This window comes from Chenopodium album, chromosome 7 (assembly GCF_948465745.1).
Source record: "Chenopodium album chromosome 7, dcCheAlbu1.1, whole genome shotgun sequence".
Lineage (NCBI taxonomy): Eukaryota > Viridiplantae > Streptophyta > Magnoliopsida > Caryophyllales > Amaranthaceae > Chenopodium > Chenopodium album.
In genome coordinates this window covers 76,617,296-76,633,388 of record NC_137840.1, presented here as the reverse complement: position 1 = coordinate 76,633,388, position 16,093 = coordinate 76,617,296, and the positions used below count along the sequence as shown (strand labels likewise).

Genomic DNA, 16,093 nt, shown 5'->3' with positions numbered 1-16,093 from the left:
AACCCAAAAGGAACCATCCACAATTCTCTGTTTTTTGGGTGGTATTTTATAACCCAATATACCAAAACTACCCCTCCAATCATGCTTACCAAAGTTGCTAACAATAATAAAGCTAGGATTTTTTGTATCTTCCTCTTCCTTGGAACCTCTTCTACACCATTCCTCTCAACTCCCATCAAATACATTCGAAATATACAATGTGAACTAAAAACTCGCTTTCAGATAGGTCAGATGTACACAACCTTACCTTAAAGATCGATCATTCCTACAAATGATCAACGACTTTAAGCATATCAAGTACTTTCATTTAGAGGTATTTACCAGGAACGTTGTTTGGGTTTGTTTGAGGTAGGATAAATGTGTGACTTGTGAGGCATAAGAGGAGAGTGTTACTCAATTAAGTTTTTAACAAACAGGTCATTTTTGTATGAGCATATATTATACGTTTATAATAGTATTAAAAATAAGTAAACTCACACTTCCAATGAGTTACGTTTCAAAAGTGGGGTTTTTTTTCCAAGTCTAACAATAGGCTGCTTGTCACTGACGACTTGGAAATAATGGTCGTATCTGAGGAAAGATGTTTTCGATCAGATTTTACTCAATACTATATTAGTGAATTGTGTAATTAATTAGGTGGTGATTAATTAACTGTTAATTGATTTTTTGTAGTCATGTGGCATGGCATGATCTTCCCTAATTATTATCAGAATTCATGCCGTGCTATTGTTGTACATACTGGCGTAATATATAGCCGCGTAATCTGTTATCTTTCAAGTTTCAACCATTCTAAATATTTTATTAATTTTTTTTTTCTTTTAATCTAAATTTGCATAGCACTCCTACTTTTCACGAAAATTAATTTGAACTCATACTCTGTACTTCATATAACCAAAGATTAAAATTAGTGCATAAGTTATACTCGTGCAGTCGTGCTCCTTGCCGTTTTTGTTTTAATTATGCACGCAAGTTTGTTAATGATTATTTGGTCTCACAAAATTATAACATGTACTCAAGAGCAATTATATTTGTATTACCTCCGTTACATATTACAATAATATGCAATTTTAAGGTACTCCGTATTATTTTTATGATATAAAAAATTCAAAAGTCGTACACAATAAGTAGCTGAGGTAGTAAATAACGTCATAACGACAAAAACAAATACAGGGAATATAACTATATAAGTGAGGCATCAATTGGAATGGTAGCCAGCTTATGGTTAAAAATCTAAAATCTAGTAGTCACTATCAAAAAGGTTGAAAACTTGACCTAAATGAGTGAGATGGTTCAATCTTGACTCAAGCTGATTGAGACTTCCTCCGATAACTGGTCTAATTTCGTGAACCTAGTGGGAACGCCATCAATTCAATTTTGAATTCTAAACGAACGAGTAGAATCTTGAAACTCGTCGTTTTATACGCATTGGTGGAATGGTGGGCCTAAAGTAGATTGTGTTTTTGGGCTTAGCAGCCCACCTGCGCCACTTAAATATAATCCCATTATTTACTTTAGTTAATTAATCTCATTTTATGAATATGGGACCAATTTAATGTGGCTGCTCTTATTTAGGCCCCGTTTGGTTTAATGTAAAATATTTTCAATGGAAAACATATTTTCAAGGAAAAACACAATTGCAAATTAGTTTTCCTTTGTTTGGTTGCATACAAGAAAAAGTCCAAGAAAAATAAAAAATAAGAGTGAAAATGTAAGGATGAATGAGAGGGAAGTAAAAAAAGAGGTAAGGAGGAGAGAGGAAAATGTGGCTTCCCTTGTTTTTGGAAGGAAAATGTTTTTCATCATTAAGGATGAAATTTTCCACCCTTGAAAAATTGTTTTCCACTCCTTAACAAACCAAACAAAGGAAAATGGGAAAAAATGGAAAATTCATTTTCCATGAAAACCTTTTACATCAAACCAAACAGGGCCTTAGTCGCTATTGGTGATTTGCAATTTAACTACTCACTTGTATTTTACAATTCAAATTAAACTTCATGTGCCAAATGTTAGGAAAATTCTAGATATAATTGCTTTATAATATTTTTATGAAGTAATTCTACTGTATTTAGTTGCATGCCTGCCTTTTTACTTTATTAAAGTGCTGAAAAAAGTTTAAGCAGATAATCTAGGATTAATTGTTTGAGCACTAATGATTGGATTAATTAGTTTTTCAGTAAACTAGAGTTCTTGATTGGATTTTCTTAAGGTCGTTTTCAATGGATGTCAATTTTGTAAGGCTATTACTATTAGTTTGCTTTAATTTGGACATGTTTATAACAAAGTGCTGCACAATATACAAAATCTATCTTTGTGCTCGATCTTTATATTCTTGGATTCTTTGGGATATTTTCAGATTGGAAGTATTTGAGAAAGTCATCCTCTCTTTAGAATTGTTAATTTTGCCGCCTTATTAAGTTTTATGATTTATGACTCATGGTATAATTTTGACTTCGTTGTGGAGCAAAATATAGAATGGAATAATTATCATGAAATAGGGCATGCATGGATGAGTGTCATACCTCATTACAAATTTACAATTATTGTAGTTCTTCTAGAGAGGAGTTTTATTTGACCGTTTGATTAAATTATTTTTAGAAAGATCCACCATTTGCAACTTGTAATTCTTAATTTTGTTTTCTTTATTAGTTGCAACTCATCTAAATTCACATCTTTAGCCTTTATTATCTTCAAGACTTCAACTATATACTTCTTTCTTTCTTTGTTTTTTTTTTTTTTTTTTTTTTTTTTTTTTTCTTTTTTTTTTGTTGTTGTTATCTTGTTTTATTTATCATGCTTAGTTGCTTACTAATGCGTAGTTGTAACTATCATGTCTTTGATTATCAACTACTAGAAGCCATATAAAGAAAACATAAATATAATGAATTGAGGTCATTTTAACAAACATTACTATATTTTGGTTAAAGAAAAGTATGAAAGTAATGCTTAAATCAAAGTAGGTTGAGTCAAAGAATTGAAGAGTAAAAATAAAAATCTATTTTTTTTTTTTTAAAAAAGGAGATCTTTAGCGTCTAGATGGTTAACATAAACAAAGAACGAAGAAATAATATATGTAGTAGTCATCAATAATAGATTGTACGAGAAATTAGGGATAATTTTAATAAAATAGGATAAATGCGTGTTTGATGAAAAAAAAAAAAAAGACAACCATCTTCATCAATTGTACTGCATGTTATCAACTTGTGGATGGTATGTGATTGTATATTTGTATATGATCAAAACCAATTTCATTTTCACTTTTACATTTTTTTCATCAGTTGTCCCTCTCAATATATAATTACCGATGCACCCATGAGTACATATAGACCTAATTTGGAGTATTAGTCATTAAGTAATTAATAGTTAATCAAAATTTCATTGGATTATTGAATTTCTTTTGCATTTCCTATTAGCGTATTGAGTTTATAATACAACTATACTTTGCGACACAATTATCGCATACATACTCTCGAGTCTCAACCTTTTATAATTAAGAACATGTGATGATTCAAGTTAACAATAACCTTTGTGACAATATATAAACAAACAAAATTTGACTACAAAAACTAGGTGAGGACATACTCTCAAATCATATCATTCACCACATATAAGAGCTTTCTTTAGCTAGTGCTAAATTAAAATTGAAATAATATTCTCCATGATACTTTGTATAATTTAAAAGTTAAGTTATACGTACACTACAATATAATGTGAAATCTATTTTATTATCAAGATAATTCACATCTATAATTTATTAGACAACAAAAATAATAAAGTATACTCCATAATATATTGTTATCACAGGGTTACCGAGGGCTAACCCCTTTTCTTACCGTCGTCAAAAATAAATAAATATATATGGTTATATATCCATGTTACTACTTACTAGCTTTTTCAATAATAATAATAATAATAATAATATATTGGTGGGGAATTCACCTTGTGACTTCAAATTCAAGCCCTACCAACTATTAAATGTTTGAGAGTGGCAATATTTAGAAAATTTTTAAATTGATTGGCTTTATAGGTTTTCTAATAATATAAGAAGAAGAAAAACTCCTAATTTATCAAAACTCTATTTATCCATATGGGCTGGATGTGAACGAATTGATCTGTATGATTATTTGAGACCAATATGAGAAACCGATAAGCTAGCCCTTTGCGCTTCACATGAATTGGACTGTATTTTAGCCAATTGTCGCCTCCAATATGTCAACAGAATTCCATTCCAATCAACCAGCCCTGTTTTGTTCTTTGGGCCAGAAAATACTCTGGGCCACTGGCCCACCTTTTTTCTTCAAACAATGAGTAGTTTGGAAAATCATCCACATTGTAATTTGTAAGATAGGAAATTCCTCCCTGAAGCCGTGAAGGCTTCTGATAATTAATCACAGAGTATATGTATACATTGTCATTTTTCTAAAAAAAAAAATGTATACAGTGCCATTTTAGGGTTTACACACAATATCCTAATATATTACGAGGTTAATATGGACAAATGTCTAACAAAACATATGAATCGGAATTAGGGCCTTCTCTTCACCTTAATTTCGTTCAGTTCAGTTCAATTCAGTTAAGCTCCAATCAGTTCATTTTCTAATTTTCTTCTCTTATTAACAATTCATTTCAACTCTATATAATTCAGTTCAACTCAACTCCAATCAGTTTAGTTCAGCTCAATTCAATAAATTAGAACAGACCCTTAGTTGTCATATATCAAAATTATAGAGAAAAAATAACTAGGAGGTAAACTATTTCACCTATCACCAATTAAATTAAAGACTGAACTTGTTGAATTTATATATGATGATTATAATTTAAAGGATCGAGTAACTTTTACAACGGAAAATATAACTTGACATAAATTTAGTTATATATATATAATCAATGCGACTTCCTTTTAAAAAATAATAATAATAATACAATTAGTATTAATAGTTTCGCACAGTTGCATAAAAAAAACAAAAGTTTCGCGCTATAATGAGTAATTTTTTTTGCAAAAAAGTTTGTGGACTTTGCATGGTCATGAAAAGGATGACGTGGAGGAAGATTATACAACAACTGCTACAAAGTACAAACCTTAGAATTAGAATACTATTGTCAATTTTGTCATGAAATTATACGGAATGACGGACGGTGAAAAAATGGATGTAGTCAAGTACCGAATTTGTAGAAATTAAAGAGCCTTGTAAAGCGACGCTGTTATTTGGACGTTTTCAATAATTGCACTTTCCTCATTACAATTTAGATTTTTAGGAACTCTATTTTTATACGTCTTTACTTTACTAATCTCATTTCCCTTTTTGTATCTTTCTTTTTTAAAATCACTTTCCCGGCATATTCCTATACTCGGCTGTTTTGTATCAACATACATACTGTTTTTAGACACATTGACATAAAACACTCTATCTAAATACAACTAGGACAAAGGGAATATTTTATATTATTTTCTTGATAATGATGAGCAACCATATTAACAGTTACGTACAATAGACACGACATGTCATTGTTCATATCTTGCTTCATGCTTATATAACAATAGTTATATTTGTTGTAAATTTGTAATGGAATTAAAATTCTTATGGAATCATCTATTTTACGTGCGTGATTTTGTGTGATATTGTTGAATTGTTAGTCTTACCTTTTCAAATCATGCATGTAGTGCTTTATATTGATAAAAGCAGATAGAGTTAACTATCAGAGTAGTTTACAATGCCAATGAGCTACTTCTCCTATTGTTCATATAGTTTTGGGACCAGAATCTCTTTTAGACTTGTGTAATCATCTTCCCCCCTGATCTCTGTATACAAGTATAGATATCAATTTTATTTTATACAAATAATACACTGCGCTCGTTATATGGAGTTCAACTTTATTCGATCTATTAGTCTTTGATCTATGTACGTTATATGGAGTTCAACTTTGTTCAATCTATTAGTCTTTGATCTATGTACGTTATATGGAGTTCAACTTTATTCAATCTATTAGTCTTTGATCTGATCTATGTACGTAAGGCATTAATTATGACATGCATATCTTTATGATTTTGTTTGATGTTAATTAAATTCAATAAAATGGGGTATAAGAGGACACATAAGGTTACAAAAAAGATAACATTGACATGTTTTCCAGGCTAGCAAGCCCCATGCTCATCATCAAATCCAACAATGCATATGATATTATAAATCACCTTATCCTTCAATCGACAATGTCTTTTAATAATGAAACACGAGGATCCTTTATCTATGATTCTCTGTTGCATAATAATTTAGAAGTATATGCTACTAGCTATTATTGGATCATTGTGATTAAAATGCACTATGAGTTATGGCGTTCCAATTGACTTAATAACAACAAGGGACTTAGAGAGATGCTAGATCTATTCTAACATGGGCATATAGCATATTGGATGTTTCAAACTTCAAAGGGGCATATATAGCACAAGATTTAGAGAATGTATATTGCCAGTCGAGTTCTATATTTAATTTAGACCTCATTAGATCCATCCGTCATTATAAGTAAACACCAATACTTCGTTTCTTTTTTAGATATCTTAAAAGTTCACGTCTGTCTATTTATAGGTTATGTGGTCTCGGTACTTGGTCTTGAAATCTTGAATACGGAGTTGTTACGACTTACGAGTCTTAGAGCAAAGATACGGAGTAGTCAAAAATCAAAAGAGAATGCATGTGAAAAGACGCTACCACGTGATAACTGATATTCTTCTAAATCACGTACAGTACAATGAGTCAATGACAATGTAGTGATCCGTGAACGTACACACCTCTCTTTCGGCCAATGTATTACTCCGTATTGTTCATTTGTTCAGCTCTTCGTAGCCTCGTGTCTGATCCGTAATTTGCTTGGTCTATCAGAATTCAGAAACGAGTGTATCTTTTCAACCATGAAGTTGGAGCTTGGAGGTTCAATCCCACAATGACTATATTAATATGTATCTAATAACATATTTGTCAGATAATATAAACTCTTTGATAGAGTGATTTCCATTGATCAATATTTATAGGGTTACAATGAGAAACCTAATCATATTAGGTAACCATAAGATATGTACAGATATCAAAGATAATCTTATACAAAATATATCCTAAACCTAGGATGAGAATATTCTATGGATATTCTCTATCACACCCCCGCAGTCAGAGCGGGAGAAAATCGGATGCTCAGACTGGATCTGAATCACGCATCGAACGGTAAGCATAGTATAGTAACCCATGATCAAAAGAGAAAGTAGTAGAAATGTGTCGGTGATGACGAGAGAAGCAACAACCACGACCTACATAGAGTAGAGATAAGCACTGCTAGGCCGGAGGAGAAGGAGAAGAGCCGCACACAGACTTGGGCTAAGTTGCAGATCCAGAGAAGAAGAAGCTAAGGGATCAAACCATCATCGGGAAGAAGACACTACACTACTACGTGAAATCACAGTTGAAGAAAAATAAATAAAATTGCGCAAGAAAAGATTAAATCCCACCGCTTGAAATGAATCAATTCTCAGAAGAGAAACCAGGTAGCAAGAAGTAATACTCCACAAAGATTCCAAGTGCTGCAACAATAAAATGAGCTAACTTGATAGCAAAAGAGATGTGCAAAAGTTGACCTTATTGTGATATACCACCACCCAAACAAAATCTATGTGATTATGTGTTAAAAAAACCAATGAGGCAATGTAAGAATCATTGTTGGTCATGGGGAGGTGGAAATAGAGTGCGGCACATGGAGTAGGTTGGCAGATGTGGTTACTGCCAGTAGTGGGAGGCGGTAGTGTATGCGATTGCCAACAATGATGGAGGAGGCTTTCGCGATTGCTACTGTTGGTGGGAGGCGCAAGGTTACATAAAGATTCTAAAAAAAACTTTGAGAAAAGAAAAAAAAAATCTATATGTGTGTTTGCGGAAGTATAAAAAACTTTGTATATCCCGCCGGTGGGTTTAATTTTCTAACCCACCGGCAGGGTGAGAATTTTTGTATATAATCCCAAGATCTAACCTAAGCTGTTATACCATGTCAGATAATATAAACTCCTTGATAGAGTGATTTCCATTGATCAATATTTATAGGGTTACAATGAGAAACCTAATCATATTAGGTAACTATAAGATATGTACAGATATAAAAGATAATCTTATACAAAATATATCCTAAACCTAGGATGAGAATATTCTATGGATATTCTCTATCAATATTTTATAATAAAATATATTTTATTATGTTAGAAAAAAAAAACTAAAGTCCAACGTTTTAATTATTCTGGAATGGAGGGAGTACCTCAGCTTCACATTTTGTGCAGCATTTATTAAAAATGAATGTTACACGATATATACGTAGTATAACAAATGTTTTATTTCCTTTTAAAATTATCATTTCTTTCTATCTCACTCTTCACCACATACATTTATATCATTCTCTCTCAATTTAACATTCATAAACAAATCTATTCAAAAAAAAAAAAAAAAAAAAAAAAACATTCATAAACAAATTTTACCTAAAAGTTTATGTCAATGCCTTTGTTACACATATATGAACTTATAAAACGGATCTTCTATCTCAGCTCCAAATAACAAAGAAAATGGAAAGAGATTTAAAAAAGACTAATTATTTAATTAATGGACTAATAATTTAGCACCTACAAAAGAAGGATAATGGAATGCTTACTTGGTAACAAACTTTAAAACTCAAAATTCGACATGATAAGCTAATTTTAAATGGGAGGACAGATATGGTTGAGTTGAATTAGGTGGATATGTTTCTATTAAAAATAAATAAATAAAATTGTGGATTTTTCTCCTTCATGTTATACTGATACATTTGGTTTAGAGGATTTAAATACTTTTTACTCCGTGTAACATATTATACAGATTATTGCAATTACAAGTCAGCAGCTCATATTTCAAAGTATGGAGTAATATAACTGAATTAACAAATTACAGACATTTACGTACAATGGTACAATACAAGTTAATGCTATATAGCCTATATTGTACATTTGTACATTAAACATATCTTTAACTTGCATGTTCTATGGTTACAATAACACCTTTATATTTAATGCATAATAAATACATTTAAAAACGTACGACAGGTACAATCAAGTTTCATTACTCCAACAAATCTCATAATTAAATTTCATCACAAACATCCAAATTTAAACAACTAAATATTCCAATCACATTATTAAACCGAATTTCCTATTAAAATTCCGACACACAATGTTTTCAAAAGAAAAAAAATTTAGACTCATAAACTCATACATTAAACCCGATTATGCACACCCCTAATTAGACGAAGCCTCTAATTATCATAGATAAATTTAACCAGATGATAATGATACATCATGTGACAAATTTAAACGTGGATGTCGTCAACAAACACAAAATTGATGATTGTCTTAAAAAAATGAGAGTAAGGACCATCTTGGTAATACTTGATTGAAAATCCAAAAGACCCCACTTTTGGAACATACTCACTTATGAACCTGGGTCCCACATGCCACGTCAACACCGTGTACTGTGCGAGTATTTTTGTGGCCTCTCTCAATTATTATTTCACCCTTATCAATTTAATTTCCTTCTTTTATTTCATTCATTTTTCCCCCCATTTTTTCCCCAGACAAACCCATACCTGATATACACATACCCCTTTTATAAAAAACCAAATCAAACCAAATCAATTCATTTATTTATTTCTTTTAAATACCATATCTCATTGATTTCTTTCATATTTATTTTTGTGGAGTTACAAAACACAAACCATACAACTATTTTGTGTATCTGTTGTATTTGAAAAAAATATATCAATAATCATAAAAATTAAAAAAAAAAAAATATATCATCGGCGGAGAATGAACAGGAGAACTCCGGCAACTCGAACTCGAGTCGGTAAATACGAATTGGGAAAAACGCTTGGTGAGGGAAACTTTGCCAAGGTGAAATTAGCTAAAAATGTTGAAACTTCGGATTTTGTCGCTGTTAAAGTTCTCAGTCGTGAACATCTCCTCCAACACAAGATGGTTGAACAGGTTTTAATTTTTCTTCTCAATTGAATTATGATTAACAATTGAATTATTATTTGATGATGTTGATTACGATTATTTATTAAAAAAATATCTGTGATTATTGAAATTTGACATTTTTTTTAACCAACTTTATAAACAACCTTTTTTAATTTGTAATTTTGATTTTTTTAATTTGGAGTTGGTTGATCTACATGAATAAACAATACAGTATAATATCAGTATACATCAATATCGTACGAGGTTGCTTTTAATTTTTTTAAAAAATAATTTAATTCTGGGAACGATTTTTTTTTCAAAAAAAAAAAATTATCTTGGATGATTAGACTTTTTAATTCTGGTATGATGACATCCAAAATTTGAATGGATGATTATTTTATGCTCTGTAATTCTCGAAAGATCCTCACTTTATAATTTTTATTTTGGTTTATGATGTTTATTTTGATTTGATTTTTGACTATCAATACGGACCGTACATATATTTATTTTTTGTATGAATCATTGATTTCTTATACTCTCACTTTCATTGTTATTGTTATGAGAATAATTGAAGCATATTCTATTAACATTATTCCGTAATCATAATAGAGCATAATTTTTATCGTACAAATGATTTTCAATAATTAATTTTTTTGTTTAATGTATATTATTTAATTATACCAGATAAAGAGGGAGATTTCGACAATGAAGGTGATTAAGCATCCTAATGTGGTTAAACTTTATGAGGTACTAATCTTCTTGTTTATTCTTCAATGCTTTAAATTATAGAGTAATCCGTAAAAGTTACAATTTTTACGTAAACTTCATCAAGACGTGTTACATTGGTCTTTTGTTTAACTAGGACATGGAAAATTTTCATGAACTTATATGTACTTATTAGACAGAAAGGTCCTGCATTGATCTTCTCCGAACTTAATCTACTTGTAATAAGTTTAGATAAATTAAGACAAGGATTGGAATTTACATTTCAAAGCCGAACATAAGTTGAATGATTTACAAGTATGTAACTGAGGTTTAGTTTAGAGCTTTGAGTCTTTGACATAAAAGAGACCTTTGCTTGATAAACTTTGAATAACATTGGTAAAGGCATGCATTTTCGTATTCAATTAGGCTGAGACAGTGCCTAAGGGCCGGAGGTAAATGTGGTGCACAATGTTGATTAGGTAGTCTAAAGATGAAATTCGGTCCAATATTAACTCCTTCACTGGTCTTCAAATGGTCAGGATTGTGAAAAAAAAGTTGATTTTTCTAGGCCTGCCTACTGTATGTAATTTCGGTTAGATGTCAAATGGGATTCTCTTTGCTTAGATAAGTGCATATGTATGTGTATCTGTAATCGCAGCCTGCAGTCGTGCTTAATTTTATGGCTGCAGTACTAAAAGGGTGAAGTAGGTTCAAATAAGTATTGCATCATTAATGTTTAAAAGCGATCTGTGTGACATTCTCTTGGTTGAGTCTTTATGAAGTTTAATCTGCAATGTACTAGGTCATATTGCCTCGCTGCTTCCTTGATTTCTTTCCATCGTAGTTTAGGATGCAATCCAACGTGTTGTATTTACTTCTAATGATAACATGTGTCTGAAATCTGAATGTGATTAATCGCGTCTGTCTGAACAGGTAATGGGAAGCAAAACAAAGATCTATATTGTTCTTGAACTAGTTGATGGAGGCGAGCTCTTTGACTTAATTGTGAGTACTTTTAATGAAAATTTCTTCCCTAGTACGGAATGGGTTATATTAATGCATTTCTCTTGCACACAAATGTCTGTATGAATGAAATCATGCCACGTACTATTGTTCTGTTTTAGAAGGAATCTTATCTGAGCTCACTCTTGTACAGGCTAAACAAGGCAGACTTAAGGAAGACAAAGCCAGGATGTACTTTCAGCAGCTAATCAACGCCGTGGATTACTGCCACAGCAGAGGTGTATACCACAGGGATTTAAAGGTTTTTCTTCTCCTCTTTTTCTTTGATTATAGTTTTTCCTTTCCTTCTTTGAGAGAAAATTCCATCTGCATGCAGTCTAGTAATAACATGCCTACTTGTCCTTCTGTATTGGTTACTTCTTCTCCCTATCTCACACATAATTTAATTTGCAGCCGGAGAATCTGCTTTTGGATTCCTATGGTGTTCTAAAAGTTGCCGATTTTGGATTAAGTGCATTTTCACAGCAAGTGAGGGTAAGAATACTTGGTTTCTCGTGTTTATAAAGACCTATGTTTATCAGTTGAATACCTAAGTGCTGATTGCTGAACTGAATTTTCCCTTGTCTTTTGAAAGTACTTTTAAACATAGTATTTTGGAATTTTGCAGGAAGATGGTCTACTTCACACTGCCTGTGGAACTCCTAATTATGTTGCTCCTGAGGTATCCACTCGCAGAGTCTCAGTATTATATCTACCATTATTGTTAAATTTACATGTGTTCTAATTTCCTGCATTTCCAATCAGGTGCTCACTGATAAAGGCTATGACGGTACAGCAGCTGATATATGGTCTTGTGGGATCATTCTCTTTGTCCTTATGGCAGGGTACTTGCCCTTTGATGACCCAAACCTCATGAATTTGTACAAAAAAGTGAGCGTTGAGGATATTTTTTACCGTCTGGTGCACTACTTATTAACAAAAATCATTGACAGGAGTTGTTTTTCTACTGCAGATCCAAAATGGTTCCTTTGTTACTCCTTCATGGTTTTCTTCTGGTGCTAGGAAGTTTATCAAACATATTCTTGATCCTAATCCTCTGACTGTAAGATCCCATCATTGAATAACTCTTGTGCATCTACTCACACTTGGTCAAAGTTGGCGCTCTTTAATGAGAATGTTATCTGTCTGCAGAGAATTACAATCTCAGAAATTTTGCAAGATGAATGGTTTAAAAAGGATTACCATCCACCGAGTTTTGCTGAGGAAAGTGATGTGAATCTTGATGATGTAGATGCTGCTTTTGACGACTCAGAGGTGAGCATTATGTTTGTAATATTAGATTTGGATTCTGGTCTGATTACGAGAGCTAAACTCCTTTTCTTTTCCATAGTGATCACAGAGGCTATTTTTCTCATCATAGTATGGCGATATAGAATAGATTTGTTTCCAACCTGTAACCTTGTGAGCTAGCTAGTGGTTTAAAAAGGGTTACTATGTGAACATTCTTTTTGTTAATCAGCTTGTATCTTCTCTCTTTTTGCAACCTTGTGAGCTAGCAAGTTGTATCTTCTCATTCAAAAATATATGGCGTTTTGTGAAAACGAGTAAACCACCTCAAACTAATCAAACATTCCTTGAGTCATGTTATTCAGTCCAATAAATGTGAACATTCTTTTTGTTAATTAGCTTGTGTCAATTTTGGTAGCTTGAAACTTATAATTAATTTTACTCTAACGTTTTAAGACAATTAGGAGAGTTAAAATCAGCTTATTATGGTATGGTGACATTCTTTTGACAGTATTATTTTGAATAGGTTTCTCATTTGTATTATTTTCATTGCAGGAAAATCTTGTAACAGAGAGACGGGAGAAGCCTGTATCAATGAATGCTTTTGAGCTTATTTCTGGGTCACAAGGTTTCAGTCTTGACAGTCTCTTCAATAGGGAACCCGTATGTTTCTCTTACTAATCTTGCAGAGTTTTATCTTCATAACCAATTCTGAAGTAAGCTGTAATATTGGTAGATGTGGAAATTTGGATGTCATTAGAGTAGTGGATACAAGGGTAAATTATTGTTCATGATATAAATACTTGTTGCGCAGCTTTGTATGTAGTAGTAGGCTATCGAGTTCGCCTTTTAAATCAAGAATCTGACAGACAGAAACACTCTTTGCAATATTAGAGCAATTGCTATTAGCCTACAAGTGGTTCATTGCACTTTTATGTTCAAAGCTCTATATATACATCTGACTTCACCCACCGTGCTTTGTGTTGTTAGTGCCATTGGGAATTTGGGATGATAGGCCTTTGGCTGGTTTGACAAGCTTTTCTATAATTGGTCTCACCATTATCTCTTTCAGGATGCTAATTTTTTTTATTAACCTTTGATAACCAAAGTAGTTATTTCATAATTGATATTTGCTGTTCCTTTAATTGTATATATTTTACCAAGTTCGTTATTAACTTCTTTGTTATTCAAATTTACCTTACAGGGTACTGTAAAGCGAGAAACAAGGTTTACTTCCCAATGCCCTGCAAATGAGATTGTGTCTAAGATTGAGGAAGCTGCAAAGTCTTTAGACTTCAATGTTCGTAAGCAAAATTATAAGGTGACTATCGTTCTGTCTTCATCAGTTTTCTATTCGATGTAGCATGCTTGGCCTCAATACCTGTGTTAATCATGATTTATATGTTTTCTTCTTTCTTATCCTTTCTAGATGAAGCTGCAAGGTCATGCAAGTGGAAGAAAGGGACGCCTTTCTGTGGCTACAGAGGTATCCTCTCTTATCTGATCTAATATATATATGTATATTGCTTGTTGTATACAACTATATGTATCATTAGTTGTGAAGATCAATACAACTTCGATTGGGGACAATCTTTAATACGTTACATTCTCCTTGACCTCAGGTGTTTGAAGTAGCGCCTTCTTTTCATGTAGTAGAGTTGCGTAAAACTGGAGGTGATACTTTGGAATTTCACAAGGTAAGCAGCTTTCTTTTTAAACTTCAGTGTTTATTAGTTCTGATAATATTTTTAGCCTGAGGTAGTTTACATAGAACTAACACTGTACATTTGTTGTTGTTCCATGACAGTTCTTCAAGAATTTCTCATCAGGACTGAAAGACGTCGTTTGGAAAAGTGATTCAAATGATGAAGATTCAAAGTTATGAAATCGACCCTTGATCCTCCAACCCCCGGCCATTAATTTATTTTTTTCCGGAAATGTGTCAATATATCCCTTTAATTCAAGGGAAGGGGCTGGGGGAAGATGGGGCCATCCATGCAAAAAATGGAGTTGCTGTAAATGTTAGACGCTAGCGTATGCAATTGTCATGTGGTGGTTAACCATCCCCCCACTGAACCAGGGGCGCGATGTGGTGCACCAATCTATGAAATTGTTATCTCATTTGAACTATGAATGATGAAGTTGTTTGTATGGCGACCAAACTTTGTCTTGGAGGCTTAAACTTCTTTTAAAACTTTTGTAATTGATCAAATATCGCCAAGATCCCATTCTAATCAAATTAACTGCTTCAAGAATTATTATCAGTTTCCCCCAAACCCCAGAAAAACAATTATCTCAGGTGATGAATAATGTTGAAACAATCTTATAAACATGCGAATAATGTGAAATTAAGGATTTAGAAACTATGGTCTCGGCTTTTTCTGCAAATTGTAAGTCCTGTAATTATTTTGGGGCAGAAAATATGGCTCTTATTTGTGAGATTGAACTAACAAGAGAAATGCGATAAGCAAATTATTGATCCAACTTGATAATCTAGTATGTGTTCATGCTTTTAAGCACACTTTGTCAGTATAAGATACATCTTATTAATAAGCTAAATGATACACACTGACTAAGCTAATGATAGACTAAGACTCAACAGACTATTAACAATAAGATACTCTAGAAACAATAGGTTACAACTAATCTAAGTTGACTTAGGCTGGTGACTGGCGAGTTTCTGCAATTGATCAATTATTGTAATGTCGTTCTATGATCAATATGGAGGGAAATTTTGCAGCTGATTGGCTAAGCCAACCTTGAAGTGGCTCTAACACATAAAAGTTAGACCATGGAATATATACCTTTAGCTCTTAGTACTCCGTAGTATTTTAGAAGAGGATCTGACGGTGTAGGTGGAGGCGCATAACAATGTCCCGTTTCACTTCTCCTTAATTTATTTGTAATTTTGTTTTAGCCTTGTTTCTTCTTTGGCCTAGATTTCGTCCTGATAAAAAAAAAATAAAAAAATAAAAAAATTGCAATAGTCCGATATATAATCAGTCCTTATATTTATTTATAAGCCTAAAATTAGATAAGCATGAATTGAATAGAATAGGATTTCCCAAAAAAAAAAAATTAAATAGAATAGGACGGGCAAAGTCATAGTTTAAACTTTAAACACAAAAAAAG

General features: G+C 32.3%; 1 protein-coding gene across 1 annotated transcript; it reads left to right on the top strand.

Moving 5' to 3' along the window:
• The first annotated feature begins 9,610 nt into the window (after nucleotides 1-9,610).
• On the top strand, nucleotides 9,611-15,225 carry LOC145639693 (CBL-interacting serine/threonine-protein kinase 9-like). Its single transcript, XM_081691006.1, has 14 exons — nucleotides 9,611-10,033; nucleotides 10,691-10,753; nucleotides 11,645-11,716; nucleotides 11,868-11,975; nucleotides 12,128-12,208; nucleotides 12,342-12,395; nucleotides 12,479-12,604; nucleotides 12,687-12,776; nucleotides 12,866-12,988; nucleotides 13,517-13,624; nucleotides 14,166-14,282; nucleotides 14,391-14,447; nucleotides 14,584-14,658; nucleotides 14,769-15,225. The coding sequence occupies exons 1-14, from the start codon at nucleotides 9,857-9,859 to the stop codon at nucleotides 14,844-14,846; spliced, it is 1,329 nt and encodes a 442-aa protein (XP_081547132.1). The 5' UTR covers nucleotides 9,611-9,856; the 3' UTR covers nucleotides 14,847-15,225.
• The last annotated feature ends 868 nt before the right edge of the window (nucleotides 15,226-16,093 follow it).

Bases quoted from the DNA above. Each gene is read 5' to 3' on its own strand.
- LOC145639693 (XM_081691006.1), top strand. From the start codon at position 9,857: ATGAACAGGAGAACTCCGGCAACTCGAACTCGAGTCGGTAAATACGAA. The intron at 12,605-12,686 runs GTGAGCGTTGAG...TTTCTACTGCAG, and splicing joins TCATGAATTTGTACAAAAAA to ATCCAAAATGGTTCCTTTGT. The intron at 14,448-14,583 runs GTATCCTCTCTT...CCTTGACCTCAG, and splicing joins GCCTTTCTGTGGCTACAGAG to GTGTTTGAAGTAGCGCCTTC.